Genomic DNA, 27492 nt, shown 5'->3' with positions numbered 1-27492 from the left:
CATATCATTAAGATAACCAAATTAAACAAACAATAAGTAAAAATAAAAAACGACAATATGGTGTTTATAAATACACTCACCGGCCACTTTATTAGGTACATCTTACTAGCATCATGTTGGACACCCTTTTGACTTCAGAGCCTTAATCCTTCATGGCAAGGATTCAACAAGGTACTGGAAATATTCATCAGAGATTTTGGTCCATATTGACATGATAACATCATGCAGATGCTGCACATCCATGATGTGAATGTCCTGTTCCACCACATCCCAAGGGTACTTTATTGGAATGAGATCTGGTGACTGTGGAGGCCATTTAAGTACAGTGAACTCATTGTCATGTTCAAGAAACCAGTGTGAGATGATTCGTGATTCATGGCATGGAAGAAGCCATCAGAAGATGGGTACACTGTGTTCAAAAAGTAAATGGCATGGTCAGCAATGCAATGAAGGCTGTGGCGTTGACAGAATGCCCAATCGGTACTAATGGGCCCAAAATTGTGTCAAGAAAATATCCCCCACACCATTACACCATCACCACCAGCCTGAACCGTTGGAACTGGCAGGATGGATCCATGCTTTAATGTTGTTGATGCCAAGTTTTGACCCCACCATCCGAATGTCCCAGCAGAAATCGAGACTCATCAGACCAGGCAACATTTTTTCCAATCTTCTATTGTCCAATTTTGGCCTCAGTTTCCTGTTCTTAGCTGACAGGAGTGGCACCCTGGTCTTCTGCTGCCATTCACCTCGAGGTTCGTCATCTTGTGCGTTCAAATATGGCCTCTTTTGAGATGCCTTTCTGATGCTTGGTTTGAACTGCAGCAGATCATCTTGACCATGTCTACATGCCTAAATGCATTGGGTTGCTGTCATGTGATTGGCTGACGAGAAACTTGCGTTTACAAGCAGTTGGTGCTGGTGGGTGCATATTAAGAAAACTATCAATGAGGTCAATATACAAAACTGGAATGTTAATACAGATGAAAAGAGAGGGTTAGATTCTTGCAGATGTGTGTTTAGATGGAATATGGCTTGGAGGAGAAAGAAGGTTATTGTTATTTCTGAATGTTTTGGTGCTCCAGTGCTCTGTAGAGCCAGTCAGATGGCAACAGTTTAAGTGGAGAGTGGGCTGGATGTGAGGGGTCCAGAATTAATTTTCAATCCCTTTTCCTCACTGAATCTGTAAAGCTTTCGGATGTTAGGCAGAAGGAAATAGGTCTGATCTGGTAGCTGAACCAAACCAGAAGCTAGATAGACTCAGTAGCTGTTTTCATCCAAAGATGTAAATTAGAGTTAGGTGCAGAAGTAGAATATCACATAAAACAGTTGCAAATAAAGCGCCATTTCTATACAATCAGTCAAGAAGAACAAAATTGTCACTTCCTGATAAATTGGAGCCAAATATTAAAGAAAAATGTAATTAGCTGAGGTATAAGAGAAACCACTGTAGGCCTTTTTTCTTATATAATAAATTACCTGCATCTCAGAAGACAAAGACGAAATGCAATGAACGCGATGTGACTTTTGGAGGAGCTAGAGCCCTCATTCTTACACACTGGTAAGAATGCTGAACCACTTTGATGGACCAAAACAAAATTTCAGATGTTGAAAGGCAGGCTGGTCCAACAAAAGATAAATGAAACAATGCCCAAGGAATCAGATAGCCAGACAAACGGCACCTTAGAAGGTCATGTACTACATTGTTCTTTCCTCGTGTACTTTTAAGAGGGTCTGCCTTTGTTAAATCGATGCTCTGAAGACGGCAGGCTTTGTCTGAAAAGGTGTGATACCTGTTTTTAAAAAAAAGCAGAGCTTTCTCACGAAGACGGCATGTCTGAAATCACCTGCGCTAAAAACGCTTTGAGAGTATGTGCGTGTTTTATGAAAAATAATATGAATGGATTAGACAACTAATACCAGTTATTGTTGGGTTAAGGCTTCATGATGATCTTCCTTTTGTTCATTTAAAATCTATAAAATAGTTCAGGTTGATGAAATTGCTGTTTGTTTAAATTGTATTGTTGTTTTGTGAAGTAAACTGCACTCCCTCTTGTTCTATCCCATTTGACTTTTAACACAGAAGATAATTCAAAGAAAGTTGGAAATCTTCTAATTGACTTCCATAGTAGAAAAACCAATTACTGTTTAAATCAATGGTTACACTCTTCCAACCTTCTTCAAAATATCTTCCTTTGTGTTCAATAGAACAAACAATGTAAATTGGATTGAAACAATTCACTTTCATCCACTACTGTACATATAAAGATTTTGATTAATGTTCAGTTGGTTTAATGTATTTAGAAACATGAACTAAACATTCAGATGATCTGAATGACCCCCCCCCCCCCCCCATTTTCAAAGGATTTGTTTTATTTTTTTGTCCTGTACACAACTTTAGTAAACAACAAAAATAGAGTTGTTCATTGTTAGTTTTTTTTTTTAACAAGCACATCTTTGGATTTCAATAACACATTAGTAAATGCTGAACTATGATTAATGCAGTTGTTCAAGTATTATTCATACCTAGCCTATAGTAAATAGATCAACTAAATGTATTAACTAATTGTAAAGTGCAGTGAGCACATTTTTTAATGAATTTAAATCAAGAAAACACTTTTTTTTCAGCAAATAAATATTTGTAATCCTTTTAAAATAGTCTGACTAAACTAACAATTTTGGACCCTAACTCCAATAAAACAGTAAAATCTGTTAATTTTTTATTTATTTATTTATTTATTTTTTGCTTTCGAAGCATGTCACCTAATGTGAGGCATACTATCCATGTCATTGGACATTATTTGTCCAATCAATTGGCAGTATGGCTCTGTCTGCTGTAATTTGAAAAATATCGTCTACGCTGACGAAAAGTATGGCTGTTCTTTGTTCCGGACACAGAAGTAAGTTACATTTTTAATGTTTTTTTTTTCACATTATTGACAATATCGCACAGATTGTATAAAAAAGAAGCAATGTTTTTTTCTAATTAAAGTTACATATTAATTGTACGTCACTTTGGACAAACGCATCTGCTAAATGTCTAAATGTGTATGGTAGAATTGCAAGCTTTAAATGAAGATTTGTTCATATGTTCAATAAAATAGAAGGTAGTTTATTATAATGGCTAATGGGTTCTAATAAAGTGCAGTCTATAAAACTAAAACCTCAAAAATAAAGTTGAACGTTATCCTTTTTAACTTTGTAATATTCAGAAGTAGCCATTTGTATTATTTTTAATTTCATGTTGGTATATTTTTTTTAAATTGCTTTGACCTATGTCTGAAAACGTTCCCCTATATACATTTCTGGAGATCGCGAAATGTGTCCCAGGAGATGTTGACCTGCTCAATGAAAATCGGATGATTAAGTACATTTATAAATCTGACATAACTTGATCAGAAATCTAAAAAGGGGAGAAAAAGATTAAGCCATTAATAGAAAGTAATACTGTGATTAAAAGAGTCTTGCAGGTTACAGTGCAATATTTATTTTTTATTTCAGCCATACTAACATAACAGCACCATTGTGGTCCAGTGGTATGCACGTTACATTTATGACACTAATGACCTGTGTTCTAATCTTACTGGAGTAATTATTTATTTATTTACTTCATTTTCATTGTTAAGGCATATAATACTGTTAGGGTTGTTGAACATCTGAAGTTCTAAAGCAGCTGTTTTCTTGAAAAGACATGATAGTGTCATTAGAAACTGAATTGGAAATGACCTTATTTTAATATAGTCAGTCGTGAACTGAGGAGGGCCGGTCTAAGGCTTGAAACTCCAGGGCTGAAAAAGAGTCCCACTCCGACCCTGCACCCACCCCCTTTCCTAAAGCCAAACAAAAGTGTTTTTAAAAGCAATCCAAAAAAAGAAAAGCCCCCCTGATTTTTCCTACATTTTCAGACCTTACCACGTTTTTACCCTGTTATTTACTTGTTTATTTAATTTAGTTTTTTGTTTTAACTGCTTTCTGGAACTGTTCTTAAACCTCGTCTTAGTGATCAACTACTCTCTGCGTCTCAAGTCTGCCTATGTACGTGGCGAGCCACTGGACAAACTGGCAACATGCAGCAGAAAAGCCGTTCATATAGAGATAAGCGGTCAGCTGGTAAGCGAGAAAAGAAACGGCAACATATATGTACCACCCCGCAGCGTTTGCTGTAAAGATGAAATGCAGCCATTTGTGCTTCTGGCTATATAATTTGTGATCTCCAGAAATGTATACAGGGACATTTTCAGAATAAGTCTATGTTGATTAACTTGTACACAAAATTAATAATGTTGATATATTTACTATATTTAAGTCTCAGTTATGGAAGCCTTAAGATCAGAGGAAATGCACTTTCACATTTTCATATCCTGGTCAGAAGGGCTTCATTTTATTATTTAATGAAATGAACATGAATGTCCTGTTGTAAACCACTTTTGTCTCCAACAGGACACATTTGCTGCATAATGTGCTTTTATAATGGCACAGTAAAGTGAAGCGTGTTACACAGTGATATAATGCATTAGTGGAATATGACTATGCTGAAGACAGGTACCTGATTAACGTGAGCTGTACACCTGATGCTGAGCTTGTGCTGATGATGTTCCTCCTGACTGCCGTGTTTCTGGTGCCTCCCTCACACACATACAGACAGGAGGAGACCAGTATAAATAGCACATCATCACAAACACTGACAAAAGACACACGAGAAGAAACCAGGACAACAAGGTACTGTGTGTTCATCATCATATAGTATTAATAGGACGAATATGTTATAACTTTTTAAATCAAATATATTGACAATTTATTGTTATAATCATCTGTCTGTCTGTCTCTATCATTGTATCATTCTATCCATCTTTCTATCTGTCTCTCTGTCCGTCCGTCTATCACGTTCTATCTATCGTTCTGTCTCTAGCATTATATCGTTCTATCCATCCGTCCGTCTGTCTGTCCATCCATCTATCGTTCTGTCTCTAACATTATATCGTTATCCATCCGTCTGTCTGTCTGTCCATCCATCTATCATTCTATCTCTAGCATTATATCATTCTATCCATCCGTCTGTCTGTCCATCCATCTATCGTTCTGTCTCTAGCATTATATCGTTCTATCCATCTCGTCATTTCATTTGTCATTCTCTATATTTCCCTCCAAATTCCCTTGTGTTTATCTTAGGACAATTTAATGATAACTTTAATAAATTGTATCATTTTTATGAGCCTGTAAAGTCAACTTTTTTTTCTTAAATTCTTTTTTTTTTGTTTCTTTCTTTTTTTAATTCATTTTTTCATATTAATTTTGTTTATTTCTTTAGTTTTTCAATTCTTTAGTTTTTATTTTTAGTTATTTTCTTTCCTTTTTCTCTAGTATTACTTTATTTTTTATTCATTTATGCAAATTCATTTCATTAGTTTGTGTCTGTCTTTGATATTTTTCTTTTTCTTTTTTATTTTTTTTGTTTATTTAATTATTCGTTTATTGATATTTATTTTGTTTGTCAATTTCTTTAGTTAAATTTTCTTTGATTGTTTCTTTCTTTTTTCTTTCTTTATTTTTGTTTCTTTAATATTTAATCATTTATTAATATTAATTTCATTTATTTCTTGTTTTTTCATTGCTTTGTTTTTTCTTTTTGTTTTTTTTCTTCATTTTAGTTTCTTAATTTTTTTATTTTTCTTTGTTTGTTTATTTCTTTAGATTGTTTCATCTTTCTTTGACTGTTTCGTTTTTCTTTTCCTTTTTTTCTTTTTTATTCTTTTATTCATACTCATTTCGTTTGTTCATTTCTTTAGTTTGTTTCTTTCTTTGTTTCTTTTTTTTTCTTTTCCTTTTTTTCTATCTTCATTTTTTATTTTATACATTTAGTAATATTCATTTAGTTTATTTCCTTTTTTAATTTCTTTAGTTTTTTTCTTTCCTTTCCTTTTATTCTTTTCTTTTTCTTCATTTTTGTTTCTTAATTTTTTCTTTATTTGTTTATATTCATTTCGTTTGTTCATTTCATTGATTTGTTTCTTTCTTTGATTGTTTTTTATTTTCTTTCTTAACTTTTCTTGTTTTAATTTTAATTTATTTATTAATATTCACTTTTTCTTTCTTCATTTTTGTTTCTTTACTCATATGTCCTATTCATTTATTCTTTTATTTCCTGTTCACTTAGTTTATTTCATTTTTTCCATTTCTTTCTTTTTTTGTTTGTTTGTTTTTGTCTGTCTGTCTGTCTGTTTGTTTGCTTTTTAGTAATCATCCATTCATTCAGTTTTTTAATCTATCCAACCATCTGTCTCACCATTCATCTTTCATTCTATCCCACTTTCCATTGGGTTTCATCTATTTTTCTACATCATGTCTATCTGTCTAATTTTATCATTATTAGTAGTATTAACATTGAAGTAATGTAATGCTTGAAATAATCTGTTTCTCTGTCCCCAGAATCCTCATTTATTTTCCCACTCGAGCAGAACAACTGCATGTGGAACTGAACACCTGTAGCGTGAGTGATCCACCCGTAAGTGTTTGTCTTTTTTCCCCCTTTAATGTCTGCTTTGGAGTAAATCAAGGTCAGCCTGTTCTTGTGCTGTGTGGGATTTTCCCCTGCAGCCACACAGCATCATGTGGCCTGTCCTCCTCGTGTATCATCTTGTCCTGATTCTGCAGTTGGAGGCTCAGAGTCCCTGCCTCACCCATCCTACATTCAGAGAGCCAGGTGAGTCAGAAAGATCCAGACGCATCCTTATAATTCTCTCCTTGCTCTCAGCTTTCAGCATCTTTAGAAGCACAGAGGAACCTGAGACCACCTGGCAATACTGGACCTGTATTTAGTTTAATATATGCAGTATTATTTTAATGACGTGTCCTTCTTTAGTTGTGGTTTTAAATGTCGCAGTAGTGTGTCAGAATGAACAACAAACATTTTCTGAATAATATTATGAAAGGATTAGACAACTATAGGAAGGTGTTGATTTATGGAAGGTGTCACGGTGCTTTAAAAAACACAATACTTTAGAGCAGGGGTTCTCAACCTGTTTCACTTCGGGCCCGCTTCTTTCTTTGATCAATTTTTGAAGTCCCACCTGTCTGACATGTTCTCTAATTTTTTTTGTATGAAATTCTCATTTAAAGCTTTATTTATTAACAAATAATGTATTATATTATATTATTTTTTTACAAATATATATTATACATTTGTTGTGCCCTCCATTATTTTCTATTATCAGCATTTTATATATATAAAAATTATATATATATATATATATATATATATATATATATATATATATATATATATATATATATATATATATATATATATATATATATATATATATATATATATATATATATATATATATTTTTTTTTATTATTATTTTTATGCAATTTTATATAAAACTAAAACTATATTATATATAATTGTAACGCGCGTTGGTGCTTTAGATATAAACTTTCCAGTTCTCACCACACGCCGTCTTGTGGGTTCTATGGCTTAGTTGCAAGGAGTACACACGGAGCTCGATCGGCAGGTATTAACCCTTGATTTATTAAACATACAGGGTGAACATCATTAGTCAGCCATTACAGATTACTTCGTGCGGTTTCTCTCTCTCTCCGTCTCCTTCTCTCTCTGTCTCGCGCGCGCATCCATGCGCGCGATCTCACTCACAGGTCTCTGATCCCGCGATACTATTTCCAAACTTATTTAAAGGTACAGAACATTAGTTTCACTTCAAATTTCACTCCCTACATATTACTCCCTTACCCTACAAGAAATGTCCTCATTTCTCTAACACAATTTAGCACAAAACTGTATGTGCTCAACATCCAGAAACAATGTTACCCAAAACTGTATATATAAAAAAATAAAATCTTATACTTTCAAAAGCATGTCTAACCATGAGCAACAAAAATGACATAGCGCCACAAGGCATCAGTATTTGAAAAACCTTCCCTTAACTATTAGACATATAAAGCTGCACATCAAACAAGTACAGATAAAAGACAAAAACTCAGTAAAGTGCAAAATCTTTCAAATGGTAAGGCAAACGACGTGTCCTGGAAAGTACATTCCGTGTAGCCACTGGAGAGTCCGGTGATTCAGAAACACCTGTTGACAATCCCGTGTCAGGTGTTCTCTGAGTTTGAGGTGACAGTCCTGAGTTCAAGCTCTGGCCATTGTCCATAGGTCCGAAAGATTGTAGGGTTTCAGGTGAGTGCAATTGGGGCTGTGTTTGTAACTGAGGAAGTTCCAAAGGAACCGGAACTGTAGGAAGTCCTGGTGGTGCAGGTGTAATGTGGGGTGGTAAGAGCCCAGACAATGTATTAAGAGTGTTTGGCTGAGCAGGGGAGGGAGAGGGGGTAAGGGTATGAGTGTTCTGCATGTCAGTAATGTACGGTTTCATGCGATTGTAATGAATTATTTTTGCTTTTGCATGAGGTTTAGATACATCATGGACTTCAAAATTAACTGGGGTAGAACTACCAAATGGGCATATGGATTGTAAAACCTCATATGGGCCTACCCAACGTGGATGCAGTTTGTTGTGGCGGTGTGCAGGGTCATTCACTAAAACCAAGTCACCCCTGTTATACGGAGTGTACTTCAAATGACGATCATAGTTCAGGCGTTGTTGTTCTTGAGCCTTATCTCGGAAAGCTATCGCAGAACGATAAGCACATGCTAGTCTTTTACGCACTTTGTTAGCATATCCTGCGGGTGTACCAGCTGTTGCTGAACAGGAAGCATTATTGTCCTGAAGTAGTGTTTCTATAGGAACACGGGCCTCTCTGCCATGGGCTAGAAAGAAAGGTGTTAGCCCAGTGCTAGTGTGCTTGGTGGTGTTGTAAGCCAATGCAACCTGTGGGAGATACTCATCCCACTCTGAACCTGAATCAAATAGACACTTAGAAAGTTCACCTTTTAACGTGCGATTAAAACGCTCTACAGCTCCATCACACTGCTCATGATAAGGGGATGTACGAAGCTTTTTGATTGATAGCAAGTTACAAAGGTGCTTTATTAGGTCTGATTCAAACTGCCTGCCCTGATCCGAGTGTAGGGCCTCAGGGACACCATGCTGTGGTATATAGTGGTCAAAAATGAAAACTGCCACTGAGTGAGCTGTCTGATCTTTTAGTGGGTAGAGATTGACAAACTTGGTAAATAGGTCCATCATTACTAGGGCATAACGATTACCCTTAGTGGAAACAGGCAACTCTGTTATGTCTGCCGCCACTATTTGGAATGGACGCTCAGGAGTAATAGGAATGAGTGGTGCCTGCGGCCTGGGCACAGGAGAACGCCGTGATTGGCAAGCCGTACATTGGGAGCAATGTTTGGCTATGTCTGAAGACATATAAGGCCAATAAAAGGACCGCATAGCTCTGTCCAATGTTTTTGCCTGACCATAATGACCAGCTGATGGATGCCCATGGACATGACTGAGTATTTCAGGAATCAATGATATGGGAATGACCACCTGAAAGGTATCATCTCTAAAAGAGTTACGCAAGTGTCTGCATAACACACCATTGTGGATAATAAGACGACTAAACTGTGTCCACAGTTTTCTGAGGTATGGGGAAGCCTCACGTAATCTCCACAAGGGTGGTCTATGCCCTTTTTCCATCCAAGTAAAAACAACAGCTAAATCTGGATCCAACTTTTGCTTTTCTATCACATTCCAATCACTCTGAATTAGAACGAGATTTGCTGTTGTGTTACCTGAAATGGTTGTCGGCAAAAGCACATCCTTATTCATCTGCAAAGTCTGGGTGTGAGCTGAAGCTGTCCCCGCCCGCAAGGGCGCCAATGTGGTCTGAGTTGCTACCGAAAAGGTGGACATGTTGCCCTGAATGTAACTGTCAGAGTCTACAGGATTATTATCTGGCCGCCTGGACATAGCATCTGCATTAAGGTGTTTAGCTCCCTCTCGATGAATGACATGCCAATCATACAAGTCCAATTCTAAGGCCCAACGAGCTCGCCTACCCGTAGGATCATGATCAAGAGGAAGTTTCTTAAGACCGACCAGCGGCTTGTGATCTGTTATGATAGTGAATGGGTGACAAGCAAGATAGTGCCTGAAGTGGCGAACTGACCAAACAATGGCATACAATTTTCTGTCAAATGTTGACCATTTTCTTTACGCAGCAGACAAGACATGACTGGCGTATGCAATTACATGCTCTTTTCCTTCTTTCTTTTGGGAAAGGACAGAGCCCACAGAATGAAGAGAAGCATCTGTGTAAAGAAGGAAAGGAGCTGAAAAATTTGGAAACGCTATAATAGGTGATGAAGTCAGCGCCTGTTTTAGTACAAGAAAAGCTTCATTTGCTTCCACTGACCAAGTGAATGGTACTCCCTTGTGTGTGAGATGGTACAAGGGTTCAGCCGTCTTAGCGAATTGACTAATGAATCGACGATAATAGGAACACAGACCAAGAAAAGCTCTGACCTGTGTGGCTGATATTGGAATTGGCCATGTTCTCACTTTATCTATGTTTGATGGGTCTGGCTCAATCCCGGCACTGGAAACACGGTGGCCAAGAAAAGTAACAGAGGAGCGTGCAAACTGGCACTTGGATGGCTTAAGTTTTAGACCAGCTGTACGAAATCTCTGGAAAACTTCACGCAAGTGCTGTAGGTGTTGTGAAAAATCAGCACTGTAGATGATAATATCATCTAAGTAGATCAAACAAATACTCCAGTGCAGACCTCGAAGCACAAGTTCCATTAACCGCTGGAAACTGGGTGGTGCATTGGAGATACCCATCGGCATCATGCAAAATTGATATAACCCAGCACCAGTGGAAAAGGCTGTCTTTTCTTTATCGCTAGGGTTAAGTGGAATTTGCCAGTAGCCGGCAGTCAAGTCAATTGTGCTAAACACTCGGGCTCCAGCAAGCCTGCCAAGGGTGTCATCCACGCGAGGAAGAGGGTGCGAGTCTTTAATGGTAACATCATTGAGGCGTCTATAATCAACACAGAACCGGTGTGTACCATCCTTCTTTCGAACAAGAACAACCGGGGCTGACCATGGACTTTGAGACTCCTCAATGATGTTGTGGTCCAAGAGCTTTGACACCTCTTGTTGCAGTACAGCCTGAGTAGCTGGTGATGTTCTATATGGACGAAGTTTTATTGGAGCTGCATTGCCTGTATTAATACTATGTGTGATCAAGTTTGTCTTGCCATAGTCGTGAGAATGAACACTAAAAATGTCAGAGAATTCTTTCAGTAGGCTCTTAAGCTCTACTTGCTCATCAGCGTTTAGTTGACCATCCTCCAAATGCACATCTGACATTGGGTGGCCACGGAGAGCTTCACTAGAAGTCACAGCTGAGACTAATGCATACTCATCATGTGCATTGCCAGTGACAGAGAAAATCTGACCTAATGGACATCCAGCATCAAGAGAGACTTGTTCGTTAGTTGGGTTCACAACTCGAACTATTGCCCTCCCTTTTTGAACAGTGGTCAATGTTCGAGCTACACCTAAAGTCAAACCTAAAGTGTCAATGAAAAGATTCGCTACACCCTTATCTTTTACTGATATTGGGACTACCACTTCTGACAATGGCGGGATAGTCACTTGAGCGATTGTGACAGCCGAATTTTGAACCGGAATGAGTGAATGAGGTGACGAAAAGGGCACTGTAGTGTTATGTAGTTCTAAACGCGTAAGTGATATGTTAACAGTGACATTGTGCTCAATTAAGAAATCCCATCCTATTATTACAGGGTAAGTGGCAGTGCGTACTACATGGAAAACATGGGAAAATGTGACATCTCCAATATGTATTGGAGCTGTCACAGATCCAAGTATGTCCAATGGCTGTCCAGTAACTGACGACGCTAACACAAACGACCTGCTGATAGACTGAGTAGACAAAGCTGGAATAGATTTACGGCAGTCATCTGTAATAAGTGAGAGACCCGAGCCTGTATCTACTAATGCATGAAGTTCAGTGCCAGCCAGTGCAATTTGAATAAAAGGTGTGGACGGAGTGTTATAAACAACCGAATCTGAATGGACCACTTTTGAGGAGGAAGCTGGCATTTGGTCCCCAATGACAGCTTCTACTCGTTTCCCCGGTGTGGCGAGAAAGGAGCTTTCTCACTGTCAGATTCAGTGAAGTGTACGTGTCGTGTGGGGGAAGAAGAATATCTTGATGACTTATGAGACTGAGGGGGTGGTGACGGAGAGCTATGTCTGCGATAACTCGAGTGTCTATACTGTGGACTGTGTGAAGTTGGACGTTTATAGTGGGTAACATACTCAGGGTTGTAATCCGACCGGCGCTCCCTTGAAGGTGAGCGACCTGACCTAGCGTTAACATAAGGCCTGTGGGGTGTGTGTTCAGCATAGTGTGTGGTGTAAGGAGGGTGTGACTCACAACTACGGGAGTAGCTATAACGTCTTTGGCGGGAGAAGCTGTCAGTCGGGGGTGCCTGTTCATGTTCGAAGTAGTCACGGCGGCGTTGTGCAGGACAGCAGTCATCTTGAGGGTGCTGTCGACATCCGTGCGTGTGTTGTGAAGTACAGCAGCAGTTTCTATGATGATCATCCAAGTCAGGCTGGCGATGTCGTGTTGTGATGTCATAGTCCACAGCAGCACAGGACTGATGTGAAGAGTGTGTGGAAGACGTCCTCTTGTCCTGCAGACTTGAAATCCGATGTGAAAGCTGGTCCACACGTTCATCCATTTGTCGTTGATGAGACTGGCGTAAGGCATGCAGATCAGTTCGGAGTTCAGCTATCACTGATGCCAGTTCAGTGATATGGTTTGCGGTCACTGTGTTAGTTGGTGGTTGCTGGTTCAACACCACGGGCATAACAGCTGAAGGGTTAGCAACACTGATGGCCAGCTGAGCACGTTCGCACTGAGTGGCAATTTTTAAAGCATTGTCTAAAGTCACAGCGCCATGCTCATGAATTTTGAGTTGAAGCGATGGGTCTAAACCAGTCACAAAACGCCGAAAAATTTCACAATTTCGTGCTGCTGCATCATATTGTGGAAATGCTTCAGTCACTAAATTTGTGAGCTCAGCAGCATAAACTTCAAGAGGTTCTTGTGGTTTACGTGGACGTGCATTCAAAAATGTCTGAAAAGTAGCCAAAAATGTTGTACGGCCAAAAACAGTGGTCAAACTGGCTTTAGCTAAAGCATAATCAGCTTTAACATCAGATGAGAGAGACTGCCAATAAGCAAAAGCAGGACCAATAAGCTTGACAGGAAGAAGTTTGGCCTTATCCAGTGGTACAGCTGAGACATTAAGAGCTACTTCAAACCTCTGTATCCATGAGCTAAATGGTTCTGTCCCATCACCAGAAAAAGAATGAGGAAAATCAATTTTAAATGGCAGGTGTGTGTTTGCTGCATCCGCCAGATGCCTGTCCCCTCGTGCAGCAGCTGCATCAAGCTCTTCGTCCGCCATTTTGTTGAAAAAGAAAAAAAAAATAACGCACGTAATCCAAACTTGCAAACAAAAAGAGCACGTAAAAAAATACACAGAAAGTGTATCAACGTCTCTGCTGGTCAAAGTGGCGACGCTCCCCTCGTTTAATATGAGAAAATTAGTGTCCCAGCAAAAGAAGCCAACCACAGCTGCCACCAGTGTAACGCGCGTTGGTTCTTTAGATATAAACTTTCCAGTTCTCACCACACGCCGTCTTGTGGGTTCTATGGCTTAGTTGCAAGGAGTACACACGGAGCTCGATCGGCAGGTATTAACCCTTGATTTATTAAACATACAGGGTGAACATCATTAGTCAGCCATTACAGATTACTTCGTGCGGTTTCTCTCTCTCTCCGTCTCCTTCTCTCTCTGTCTCTCTGATCCCGCGATACTATTTCCAAACTTATTTAAAGGTACAGAACATTAGTTTCACTTCAAATTTCACTCCCTACATAATTGTATTTATTTTTTTATTTTATATACATTTAAATATATCAAAACTAAACAGACAAATGTAAAATAAAGTTAAACACCCTAAATCTGTTGAAACGAGTCGATCTGATTGCAGTTGAGATTCAAGCTGGATATTATTGGTCTGAAGCTCATGAGTTTATTTTACATTCTATGGCAGAAACACCATTCGGTGAGCCTTGCTAGATCCTCATGTGGTGCGCGTCCTTTATAAAACACTCAAAGGACATTAATTTAGACAACTATGCAGATGTATTAAATAGTTCACACAAAATTACACAAAGATAGACTTTCACTTTAACTTCATGCATAGTTTGAACAGACATGCATGAACTCAATCGAGCTGTTTTTGCGCTTGTTTTGAGTTTGAAGTGATCAATCAGAGAACAAATAAATAATATAAAAATATAAATTAAGGTTCAGTATTTTGTGGTTTACATGGTGTTTTTTGTTTATTTAGGCTACTGCAGTGAATTGCATTATGGGATGTTGATCTCTGCTTTGTCAACTTTGTCAACACTGTAGATTGACAGTGACTTTTATTGGCATTTTAGTAGTTTGAGATATAATATTGTTAAAGAAAATAATATAGAGAGAAGTGAGTCAAATAAAATAACAGAAAAAAATGCAGTTTGTAACCAGGTTTTTGTACTCTATTTACAACACAAACACAGACAATATATAATTTCAAAGTAGTAAATTTGTCACTTTTAAACTTTGGAGAAAAGACTAAAAAACCCATTAAGCAAATCAAGAGCATAAATAAGTGGAAAAAAAATCAATCACCAAATATAAAAAACTGTTAATTTACGAATATTTTACTGTGAATTTCAGTTTAAACTACAAACAGCACTGCTTTTATGAATTTTATTAAATAACTTTAATTTTGTTGAAATTTTTAAACAATTTTTATTTATTGTTGATTTAAGGAATGTGTCACGATGGTCTTATTTTCTTTCACAAAAAAAATAGTTTAGAGTGATTAAAATACTTGATTTATTCTTTTTTTGACTGATTTTTTTTATTTTATAAATAGTTTTTATATCCTTATTAATCCATAATGGCACAACTATTTACTATATTAAGTGTTTCTATGAACAGCTGATCTATTTTTATATAAATTTTTATATAAATTGATATATATATATATATATATATATATATATATATATATATATATATATATATATATATATATATATATATATATACAGTTGAGGTCAGAATTATTAGCCCCCCTGAATTATTTGTGCCCCTGTTTATTTTTTTCCCCAATTTCTGTTCTGTTTTGGGAAGATTTTTTTAGCACATTTCTAAGCATAATAGTTTTAAAAACTTATTTCTAATAACTAATTTATTTTATCTTTTCCATGATGACAGTAAATAATATTTTACTAGATATTTTTCAAGACTCTTCTATACAGCTTAAAGTGACATTTAAAGGCTTAACTAGGTTAATAAGGTGAACTAGGCAGGTTAGGGTAATTAGGCAAGTTATTGTATAGCGATGGTTTGTTCTGTAGATTATCGAAAAAAAAATTAGCTTAAAGGGGCTAATAATTTTGTCCCAAAAATGTTTTTTTTTTAATTAATAACTGCTTTTATTCTAGCTGAAATAAAACAAATAAGACTTTCTCCAGAAGAAAAAATATTATCAGACATACTGTGAAAATTTCATTGCTCTGTTAAAAATCATTTGGGAGATATTTAAAAAAGAAAATAAAAATCAAAAGAGGGCTAATAATTCTGACTTTAACTATATATATATATATATATATATATATATATATATATATATATATATATATATATATATATATATATATATATATATATATATATATAGGAGGGGGGATGTCCACCTTGTGCAGTTTCCATTTGGATGATGCAACGGCAGCCACAAAATAACGGCGCCAGTGCGCTCACACACCAGCTATAGTTTGAGACAGTGATAGAGCCAATTTAGTTGATGGGGATGATTGGGTGTAAGGGCTGATGGAAGGAATTTGGCCAGGACACCGGGGTTGCTACTTTTTACGAGAAGTGCCATGGCATTTTAATGACCACAGAAAGTCATGATTGCAGTTTAACGGCTCATCTGAAAGATGGTGCTCACTGACAGTATAGTGTCCACATCACTATACTAGGGCATTAGGACTCACACAGACAGCAGGTTGAGCACACCCTGCTGACCTCACCAACACCACTTCCAACAGCAACCTAGCTTTCCTGTGTGGTCTCCCACCCAGGTACTGACCAGGCTCAGCCCTGCTTAGCTTCAGTGAGAGACCGCTATTGGGCTGCAGGGTGATATGGTGAATAAGAGAGATTAAATTACTAGAAGTGTTATTTAATTTTAAGGTCGAATTAGATTTTTAAAAATCACATTTGTATTCTCATTTATCTTTACATAAAGCAGCTATTTACTAGATTAAACTTGTTTTAAAACAACTTAATTTTCTCATTATACAGCATATTACGAAAACGTAATAAATATTGTATCTATTTCTTAACACATGAAAAAGTTCAATCAAAAATACTTAAAATTTTATTTGGAACCATAAAGAAACCCAATATTTTATTTTCCTTGCAGGAAAATAGGTTAATGAATGTTGATTTTTGGCTGAACTGTCCTTTTAAATGTCCTGGTAGCCCTATGGATTTCAGTAAAAAAAAAAAAAAAACTTCATTGTTTTATTATACAGATAACTCGGACATCACGGTGATGTGTGGCACGAACAGGATAGATCTGCAGATTTTGTTGTGTCCCATGTATTTCAATGGATACAGTGAATCGATGGTGGCTCTGAATGGTCAGTTCTCCACACCTGAATGCAGAGGAATTGCAGACTGGTTCGTCGACCCTCCTGTTGTCAGATTCCAGTTCTACATCACTGAGCCATACTTGTCTATTTGCTCCAATAAACTCACGGTAGTAGACTTTTTTTTTATGGACATTATGAAAACAATAAGTATCATATTGAGTATATACATTTATACATATCATGCAACTCAATGTTTTGATGGGTTAGTTAGAGCACTGGTTCCTAAGTTTACAAAGTGGGGAACATAGCAATAAAGTAAGATGCAGCAGATTGATTTTACAGCACAAGGTTCAACTTTAACACTTATACGCGCTCGTGTACTATAAAAAAAGGCCACAACTAAACATGGAGGATGATTTTCAAATCAAAATCTCCTAAACAACCTAATGATGACTAATAAAGATAATATGGTTGTTAGACTGCTGCGCTAATTTTGTGTTGTCAAAATGCTCATGTTCATATAGTTCTCTAATGTTTGTATGTTTATAACCACCTTGTGTCTAGGGGGGTCACGACTTAACTGGAATTGTTATTTTGGGCATCGCGGTCTAAAATGTTTGGGAACCCCTGGGTTAAAAATGTTTAAACATTTTTAGAAGTGAGACAACAACAACAACGAAAAAGAGCTATATTGTTATGTTTAATGTATATTATTTATTCAAATAATTTTCTTCCCTTTTAAATTGTTTATAATAATAGTACTAAAAAGTGTAAATGTATTATTTGAATAATAATAATAAAAAAAATTATAGTAATTCATCAGGTACAAAAAAAGCCATAAAAAAACAAAAACAAATATGTGTCCAAACTGCTTAATTGTTTTTTTAAATATAATGTTGTTGTTTTTTTTTACTATTAGGTTATTCTTGTAATTATATTATTATTATTATTATTATTATTATTATTATTATTATTATTATTATTATTATTATTATTATTATTATTATTATCATTATTATTATTATATTTTGTATTATTATTTTATTATTATATTATTATTATTCATTCATTTATTTTATTTTCGGCTAAGTTCTTTGATTATTCTGGGGTCGCCACAGTGGAATGAACCACCAACTTATCCAGCATATGTTTTACGCAGCAGATGCCCTTCCAGCTGCAACCCATCATTGGGAAACATCTATACACACTCATTCACACACATACACTACAGACAATTAAGCTTACCCAATTCATATACCACACGTTTTGAACTGTGTGGGAAACCGGAGCACCCGGAGAAAACCCACGCAAACACGAGAAGAACATGCAAACTTCAAACAGAAACACCAACTGACCCAACCAAAGCTCGAACCAGCGCCCTTCTTGTTGTGAGGCGATCGAGCTACCCACTGCGCCACCATGCAGCCCAATATTATTATTATTATTATTGTTATTATTATTATTAATAATGATGATAATAATAATAATAATAATAATAATAATAATAATAATAATAATAATTTTGGTTTTAATAGATTTGACTAAAATACTAGAATTTATAGACAAACTTATTTAAAAAAATAAATATTTTATAATTATTATTATATATAGTTTGCCTAGTTTGTAATTAATTAAATAATTTAAAATATATCCTTTATTATGTGGCCTAATAATAGACTTTATATACACTGTAATTATGGTGCAAATTACAGTGGGGTTTGAACCCCTAATTAATTCTTGATCGCCCCTAAAGAACATTAAAACATGTATGGGGGATCAGCCCTGGAGAGTGGAAGTTTGCTCTGATTTGTATCCTAAACAATATCATTAATAATTAAAATGATAGTTGATATAAATATGCATTTGTGCATACCAATGTGAATGCATAATCATGTCAATATGCCTTAGCAAGAAAAATGTCATTCATCAGTCTGAAACTGGCAGATCTAGAGCACCGATCTTTTAAGTCAAATTAGATGTAAAGTTTGTATAGTTTGATCTACACTAGCCTCTGAAACAGCTAGACAGAGAATACCTTAGGTCAGAATAGATTAAACATCCCACAAAACACTGAAAACGTAAATGTTTTATTCATAAATTAGATTTAATTTATATATATATATATATATATATATATATATATATATATATATATATAGATAGATAGATAGATAGATAGATAGATAGATAGATAGATAGATAGATAGATAGATAGATAGATAGATAGATAGATAGATAGATAGATAGATAGATAGATAGATAGATAGATAGATAGACAGACAGACAGACATTTAATTTGCTGAAGCATGTTATACAAACTAACATTGTAGAAAAAGTTGACCCTGTGATTGAATGTATAATCCGCACCCTGACTGTAATATATAATATAATATATACAGCCATTTTGCATTGTTGATCTTAAGGTATCTCTAATTAGTTGTATTGATACACCGAAGCTGTTTCTAATCTTCAGGTTAGGCTTCTGTCTTTGCATGTTCCACCGTCCTCCACAGATCAGTCAGGAGATCGGATCTGGGCTTTTCTCTGACTTCTCCAGTGTGCAGTCGGTGAACATCTCTGGAGTGGTGAACACTCAGGACCCCAACGCTGGGACCATCACTTACAAGCAGGAGATAAAGTACATGTTCTCCTGCCGATACCCACTGCAGTACCTGCTCAACAACACCGAGATCAGCGTGTGAGTGAACCAGCGCTCAAACACTATTAATAGTCACCAAATAAACCAGCAGATGATGTGAAGATCAGATTTCATGCAGAAATAGATTTTAGAGTTTATAATGTAATGACAATGTATTGGATAAATGATGAATTAAAGTGATTTCAATGGCTTCAGAATTTTTTGTTTTGGCTCCGTGTAATAAACTCAAAATAGTAGTACACAGGAGAAAAAAAAAAAAAGATTCATTGGATTTTCAATTATTTGATAATTGGTTACAAACAACAACAAACAAACAAATTAAATTTTGTAATGTTTAACTTAATTATTTAAATTTAGACCATATTAAATTTTGCAACCACTTACCCTAAAAAAAAATTGTAAATCCAATGAATATTTTTTTTCAGTGTAGTGAATAAAACAAAAAAATGAAGGAATGATTACATTATGTAACTGATCTTCTGAACTGGGTACAAAACAGGGGGCTAATAACTCTGACTTCTACTGTATATATATGTAGTCAGAATTATTAGCCCCCGTTTCCTCAATTTCTGTTTAACAGAGAAGATTTTTCAACAATTTCTGAACATAATAGTTTTAATAACTCATTTCTAATAACTGATTTATTTTATCTTTGCCATGATGACAAATCACCCCCCCCCCTTCTGTTTAACGGAGACATTTTTTTCAACATTTGTAAACATAGTAGTTTTTATTACTCATTTGTAATAACTGATTTATTTTATCTTTGTCATGATGACAGTAAATCATATTTGACGATATCTTTCAAGAAATTTCTACACAGCTTAAAGTGACATTTAAAGGCTTAACTAGGGTAATTAGGCAGGTTAGGGTAATTAGGCAAGTTAATTTATAACGATGGTTTGTTCTGTAGACTATTGACAAAATATAGCTTAAAGGGGCTAATAATTTTGACCTTAAAATAATGTTTAAAAAATTCAAACTGCTTTTACTCTAGCCAAAGTAAAACAAATAAGACTTTCTCCAGAAGAAAAAATATTATCAGACATACTGTGAAAATGTCCTTGTTCTGTTAAACATCATTAAACACACACACACACACACACACACACACACACACACACACACACACACACACACACACACACACACACACACACACACACACGGATTAATAAAGGGACTAAGCCGACAAGAAAATGAATGAATGAATGAATGAATATATATATATATATATATATATATATATATATATATATATATATATATATATATATATATATATATATATATATATACACATACATAGAGAGAGAGAGAGAGATCATTTCCCAAATGATGTTTAACAGAGCAAGGAAATTTTCACAGTATGTCTGATAATATTTTTTCTTCTGGAAAAAGTCTTATTTGTTTTATTTCGGCTAGAATAAAAGCAGTTTTTAATTTTTTAAAAAACATTTTTGGGACAAAATTATTAGCCCCTTTAAGCTAATTTTTTTTCGATAGTCCACAGAACAAACCATCGTTATAGAATAACTTGCCCAATTACCCTATCCTGCCAAGTTCACCTTATTAACCTAGTTAAGCCTTTAAATGTCACTTTAAGCTGTATAGAAGTGTCATGAAAAATATCAAGTAAAATATTATTTACTGTCATCATGGCAAAGATAAAATAAATCAGTTGTTAGGTTTTTAGGTTTTTAAAATTATTATGCTTAGAAATGTGCTGAAAAAAATCTTCCCTCCATTAAACAGAAATTGGGCAAAAAATAAACAGGGGCGCTAATAATTCAGGGGGGCTAATAATTCTGACTTCAACTGTATGTATATATATATATATATATATATATATATATATATATATATATATATATATATATATATATATATATATATATATATATATATATATATATACACATACATACATACATACATACACAGACACATACATACACACACACACACACACACATTTTAGTCTTTGCTGATCTCCGTTAAAAATTACATAATGCCAATGCCAGGTTATGTATATTCTTGAGTCGCTTATTCTAATCTAAAATAGGTTTAATTAAATTAGTCCTGTTCACATCAAAGACAATAACGACAATTACTGTATTTGTTTTAAATGCTGTATAAAGGAATAGCTGATAAGAACGCAGAGGAATGAAATTACTTAAAGCACGATTCTTTTAGTTGCTGAGGGATAAAAAACATTGACAGCCAATTAAATTCTAACTGCTTTAGCACAACTTAAAAAAGCAAATGGAAGAAAACAAAAAATAAACGGCAAACAGAACGTTACTGTGCTTTGTTTTATGCTACTTCAGTTTTCGTTTTGTGTCTGAAAGTTGCTTTTCTGCTGTGTTTTGGAGCAGATCTGGAGTTAGTCTGGCCATTAAAGACAACAATGGCAGTTTTATCAGCACTCTCAGCATGCATCTTTTTGAGGTATTTTAAAGCTTCTTTTGCATATCATGTGCTTTCATGACCCTGGACCACAAGATTAGTCTCATAGGACACAGGTATATTTGTGAGAAAAGCTAAATACGATGAAAGTCAAAATTATTGATTTTTATTTCATGGCAGAAATCGTTAGAATATTAAGTAAATTGTAAGAAATCGAATCCATTTTTTGATCAGCATCATCCATTGATAATAACTTAATTTGGACAACTTTAGAGGCGATTTTCTCATTATTTAGATTTATGAACGCTCAGATTCCAGATTTTCAAACAGTTCTAATATTGTTCAACCATACATTAACGGAAAACTTTTTTATTTATTTTTCAGATTCTGTATAAATCTCAATTTTTCAAAAACTTACTCTTGTTGCTGTTTTTGTGGTCCAGGGCAACATGCTGTATGTGAAATTCATTCAGAAACACTTGTCATTAGCGACACCACTGGCCGCTAAGTGAACTGCAGAAAGCAATTTAAAGGGATAGTACACCCGCAAAAAAGCTCGTTTTCTCACGCTTGTGAACACATTAAAATTAATTTGCATGTGTTTATCTCGATCTGTCTGTCTGTGTGTGTCTGACTAAAAGGATTTGGCATATACAACTCGTCTCTCCATTCCTCCAGTGGGTCTTAATCTGAAGACCAGGGTTTTTGTGGAAGTTCGAGCTACTAATCTCACCCAAAGGTAACTGATCGATTTTAGCTGAGCTGTATTATTCATTGTACGATATTCTGTGATATAAGATGCAAAATGAGCTTTGGGGAGCAATCTGACTCCTTTAAAAAATTAAACATTTTCTAAAAGCCTAAAGACAAATAAAGCACATAATTAATATATATGTATATTTATATGTATGTTTTTTTTTTTTTAAGGTTTAATGTTTTGTTGGATCGATGTTATGCAACCACTAGTCCTTATCCAGAAAACAGCACATCATTTGACCTGTTCATTGGGTAAGTGAAGACTTACATCTTTCTCATTTACTCATTTTTACACAATTAATTTCTAATACGCAATTTTTTACTCTAAACAAAAATGTCTACTAAGTTCCAATGCAGATTTTGTAAAAAAAAAAAAGTGATTCTTAGTTATATTCAATAGTCCCTTTAACACCTACAGAACTTTCCTGGAAAATTGCAACCAATTTTTCATAAAGAGATCATGTTTGAACAGGCCCTTTTTGAAATTACCAGTAAATTTGTTCTGGCAATTTTCCAGAAAGAGAAGTAGTAACATTAAAAGTTGTAGCTTTTATTTTTACTTAATGCATTTTATCCAGCCAACTTATCCAGCATATGTTTTTACGCAGAGGATGCCCTTCCAGCTGCAACCCATCACTGGGAAACATCCATACACACTCATTCAAACTCATACACTATGGCCAATTTAGCCTACTCAATTCACATAGCGCATGCCTTTGGACTTGGTGGGGGGTGGGGTGGGGGGGTATGGGGGGAGGAAACCGGAGCACCCGGAGTAAACCTACACGAACATGAGCAGAACTATCAAACTCCACACAGAAATGCCAACTGACCCACAGGCTCGAACCAGCGCCCTTCTTGCTGTGAAGTGAATGTGCTACCCGCTGCGCCAATGTGCAGCCAACACATCCCATAATTTCTAAAAATATTAGCTTCAACCATATAGTTGATATGTCGGTTTATGGTAAACGTACTGGAATTAATACATATACTATGAAAAATCTGAAAATATGAAGTGTAAGAAAAAATATACAAAATAAAACATTTTTAAATACTAAATTTTCCTCTTTTTTTAAAGTATGCCATAAAATATTTTTAGATTCTCATTTAACATGTTTCTTGTGTGTTTCTTTTAACAATAACTACAAAATCACGTGTAGTAGTGCAACAGGAGTATGTCTGTTTGATTTCTTTGTAAGTCAACAATGCTGTGTGTGTGTGTGTGTGTGTGTGTGTGTGTGTGTGTGTGTGTGTGTGTGTGAACAGTTATTTAAAACAGTCATTATTTATAACAGTCAAAACATGGTCAACCGTTTGGTAGAGCGAGCAGTTAAAGCGACCCTCCACATTATTCTCTGTCATTTTCAGATGTTACAAAGAGCCACAGACCGTGATGTTTGTGAACGGAGAGCTTCAGACTGCACGTTTCTCCTTCGAGACGTTTCGCTTCACCGAGCACAGAAACAGGACAGTGTCCACCTCTTACATCCACTGCGCCACCAGACTCTGTGAGAAGACTTTCTGCAGATCCTTACGGCAGGTATGAGCACTGTGTAGTGTGAGTGACTGAGAGAAACATATGGCTTCAGCTATTAAAGCGAGTTTACGTGTTTGTGTGTCAGAACTGCACAGTGTTAGGAAGAAAGAGAAGAGAAGTGCAGTCGGCTCAGGGAACTTCAGTCAGTGATGTCGCCACCATCACTTCTGGACCAATTGTTACCAAAGTGGACGGTAAGAACAATCAGAGGTTTATATGAGAGAAGAGAAAAGACAAATATATACAGTTGAAGTCAGGATTATTAGCCACACTGTTTTTTTTTTGTTTTTTTTTTAATATTTCCCAAATTATGTTTAACAGAGGAAGGAAATTTTCACAGTATGTCTGATAATATTTTTTCTTCAGTAGAAAGTCTTATTTGTTTTATTTTGGCAATCATTTTTTTTCTGAACCATTTTAAGTTCAAAATTATTAATTATTATTACTAATATGTTTAGAAATGTGTTGAAAAAAAAAATCTTCTCTTCGTTAAACTGAAATTGGGGGAAAAAATAAACAGGGGGGCTAATAATTCTGACTTCAACTGTACATATATTTTCACAGTGACATTGTGTATGCAGATTATAGTAGAATATATAATTGTTTTGACAATTTAAAAGACTCTAAGACAATTCTAACTAAGATTTGATAACTTCAAATCAGATTTACATTTTCCCTCAGAATTCTGTCTTGTTTTTTGCAGTTGTGAGACGTTCTAAGTTTACATTTTACAATTCTGTAAAAAAAAAAAAAAAAAAAAAACTAAAAAGATCTTGCAATTTTCTTTCTTTTTAAATTTTCAATTTAAATGCAATTCAACAGTTGTGTATATCTTACCATTGCAAGATTAAAAAAATAAATAAAAATCTTGCAGTTTGATGTTTTCCAATGTGGCCGAGAGAGTTAAACTTGCTGAAATTTGAGAAAACACTTGCAATTACAAAAAAAGCCAGCAAATTAAGAAAAGATCTTTACAAAAATAATGCAAGCAAATTAATAAAACGTGCTGCATTTTCTCACAACACAAATTATTTAGGAAAACGCGCTGCGTTTTCTCACAACACTTGGAAAAAGAACTGAATACAATGGAAATGTTTCAAGAGGACTTGATGGACGCTGCTGCAAAATGTTTATTGTGCCATGACTATTGCTTAGTGAAGTTGTAGGTGATTTTTGAAAGGTGAGAATTGTGTTGCATCCTCATTCCATTGCCTTTTGTATTAGCCTCAATAACTATAACCTAAATAGCAATGTCTGTCATGTTTTAGGATCCCCTTGAAACTTTTCTATAATGTTCTGTGTTATCTGAAAGTGTTGTGAGAGAATGCAGCGCATTTTTGTAAATTGTTTTCTAGGTGTGAAAATGCAGCACTTTTTAGAAATTTAATTTTTTTTTAAATGTGTTGTGTTTTTCTATATTTGCTGGTGTTTCTTGTAAATGTAAAATGGGCCGGAGGTTTCAATTTTCCTGAGTTTGCAGGCGCAACAATTGGGCAGGGTTTAAGTTTTCGTATCGACATCACGGCGAGACGGCTAAAGACCATTCATTTATAGCACTAGGAGTTGTCTCTTTTATAAATGAATCAGTAAATTTAAACGCTGCGCATTGTTACACACAACATGGAATTTCATTATTAGGGTCTATAACCCATATTAGGGGCTCTTTAAAACATGCAAATTATAGTCGAAAATAGTTTTGCTTCTATTTATTTTCCCTCACAAATTTATGTTTACATCTTGCAATTGTAACTTTTTAATATGAACTCAGAGTTGCAAGATGTGCACTTAAAATCTGACCTTTTAAGCCATTTGATTTTTTTCTTCAGAATTGTGACTTCATTTCTTGCGATTGTGGGATCTTAGGCTTGTAATTACAAATTAAATTTTTTTAACTTGTGTAAAAACTATTTTTGCAATTCAAAGCTTACATCTGTTAATTCAATGTATTTTTTCACAGTTAATATCTTTCACTTGCAAAACTGTAAGTTGTAACATTACATTTGTTGAAAAATCTAAAATTAATAAAAATCTAAATTAATTTAATTGCGAAAGAATTACCAGAATTCGCAAGTTACATCTCACAAATTTAAAGCTGTATTGGAAAACTCTGACTTTTTTTCCACAATTGTGAGAATATATTATGCAATTCAACAAAATCTATCAGTATAAACATTTTCATATAAGCTACGAGACCAAAAACACCAAAGTAAAAACCTGAATCTTGCCTTTTCCTTTAACAATTCTGGCTTTTTTTCCCGCCTTAATTGCAATATTGATCTTAAAACCTTTCAACTGTGTCAAAACTGAAAAGTATTAAGCTGAATCTAACATTTTACCTTCACAATTCTGATGTTTTGTGGTCAGTGAGTTGAAAGGAAGATTTAGGTTATGAGTTTTCACAAAATTTAAAGTTTTTAAGCTCAATCTTGTAATTCTGCAATAAAACTTAACAGTACAAAAAAATTATAAAATAAAATTTAAAAAAAATTGTGAAGGGAAAAGGCAAGATTGTTTTTTTGTTTTTTTTTTGTCAGATAAAGTGCAAGATTGTTCTTAAAACCTTTTAACTGTGTTAACTAAAATGTAATAACCCGAATTTGAGACTTTCCCTTCACAGCTTTGACTTTTTTGTTGTTGCTAAATTGAAAGATAGACATTAAAATTCATAGATGTAAACTAAATATACAAGTTAACTCACAATTGCTCCATAAAACGATCTAAACATTTATAAATTGGAGTAAAAATATTCTACAATCATTGGTTTGCATATTAAAGTCACCATAAAAAAAAATCGAATTAATATCACTGTTGCTTTCTTCTGGAACATTGCTTGATGTGTTGATTCATCTGTCTATATAATGGTTTCACTTTCCTTTTTAGAAGTGCTTGGTGCTGTTCCTGCAGGTATGTGTGTGTGTTTCAGTATTAGTGGTACTCATCTGAAAGGCTTGTAACATTAGTGTCTATTATCTTTGTGCAGCATCTGTGAATCGCAGGCAGGAGCGGACGGTGATCGGCTTCTCCGTGGCCGCTGGTCTTTTCGGTGGACTCTGCGTCATCATGCTAGCTGTGCTAATCTATAAGATCAGCAAGAGCCGATTCAGTGTAGGAAAATCCACACTTTCCCACTGACAGTCACAATTCTGCATCCCATTCTTCCCATTCTTGTAGCTTTAGTCATGTGATAGTAGATCTGTGTCTTACAGTTTAAAACAATCTACTGAAGTACATCATACTCATGCATGCAACGATTTGTTATTCCATTGATATGTAGGCATTTTGGGGGTTTCTATATGAGGGCAAAATGTATTTTTCTAATGTTGTCATATTGAATACATTAAAGCAATACCCAAATAAGGATTTAGTTAGTTTTATGTGGATTTGTTTTTACATTGCAGGATATTTGGAGCCCAAAACGAATTTTTTTATTTATTTATTTTTTGG

At 35.1% G+C, this 27492-nt stretch overlaps 1 protein-coding gene across 7 annotated transcripts; it reads left to right on the top strand.

The window, feature by feature from the left end:
- The first annotated feature begins 1824 nt into the window (after positions 1-1824).
- Positions 1825-27408, top strand: si:ch73-261i21.5. 7 transcript variants are annotated; one of them, XM_073914960.1, is made up of 13 exons: positions 1825-2900; positions 4441-4719; positions 6427-6502; positions 6595-6700; positions 16628-16854; positions 19201-19385; positions 21725-21797; positions 22397-22494; positions 22683-22763; positions 23880-24051; positions 24134-24242; positions 26929-26952; positions 27029-27408. In XM_073914960.1, the coding sequence occupies exons 2-13, from the start codon at positions 4589-4591 to the stop codon at positions 27178-27180; spliced, it is 1434 nt and encodes a 477-aa protein (XP_073771061.1). In that variant the 5' UTR covers positions 1825-2900; positions 4441-4588; the 3' UTR covers positions 27181-27408. The 7 variants fall into 7 exon arrangements, with proteins under 7 accessions (XP_073771061.1, XP_073771062.1, XP_073771064.1 ...); XM_073914961.1 differs by having other exon boundaries at positions 19161-19385; XM_021479395.3 differs by lacking the exon at positions 1825-2900 and having other exon boundaries at positions 2996-4719; positions 6652-6700.
- Positions 27409-27492: the final 84 nt, after the last annotated feature.

This window comes from Danio rerio, chromosome 10, assembly GCF_049306965.1.
Source record: "Danio rerio strain Tuebingen ecotype United States chromosome 10, GRCz12tu, whole genome shotgun sequence".
In the NCBI taxonomy this organism is placed as follows: Eukaryota; Metazoa; Chordata; class Actinopteri; order Cypriniformes; family Danionidae; genus Danio; species Danio rerio.
The sequence above is the reverse complement of the archived record's forward strand: the minus strand, read 5'-3'. Positions and strand labels throughout refer to the sequence as shown.

Excerpts from the sequence above, each read along its gene's own strand:
- si:ch73-261i21.5 (XM_073914960.1), top strand. The coding sequence starts at position 4,589 with ATGATGTTCCTCCTGACTGCCGTGTTTCTGGTGCCTCCCTCACACACA. Across the intron at positions 6,701-16,627 it reads TCCTACATTCAGAGAGCCAG|ATAACTCGGACATCACGGTG; the intron begins GTGAGTCAGAAA and ends TTTATTATACAG. Across the intron at positions 16,855-19,200 it reads TTTGCTCCAATAAACTCACG|ATCAGTCAGGAGATCGGATC; the intron begins GTAGTAGACTTT and ends CGTCCTCCACAG.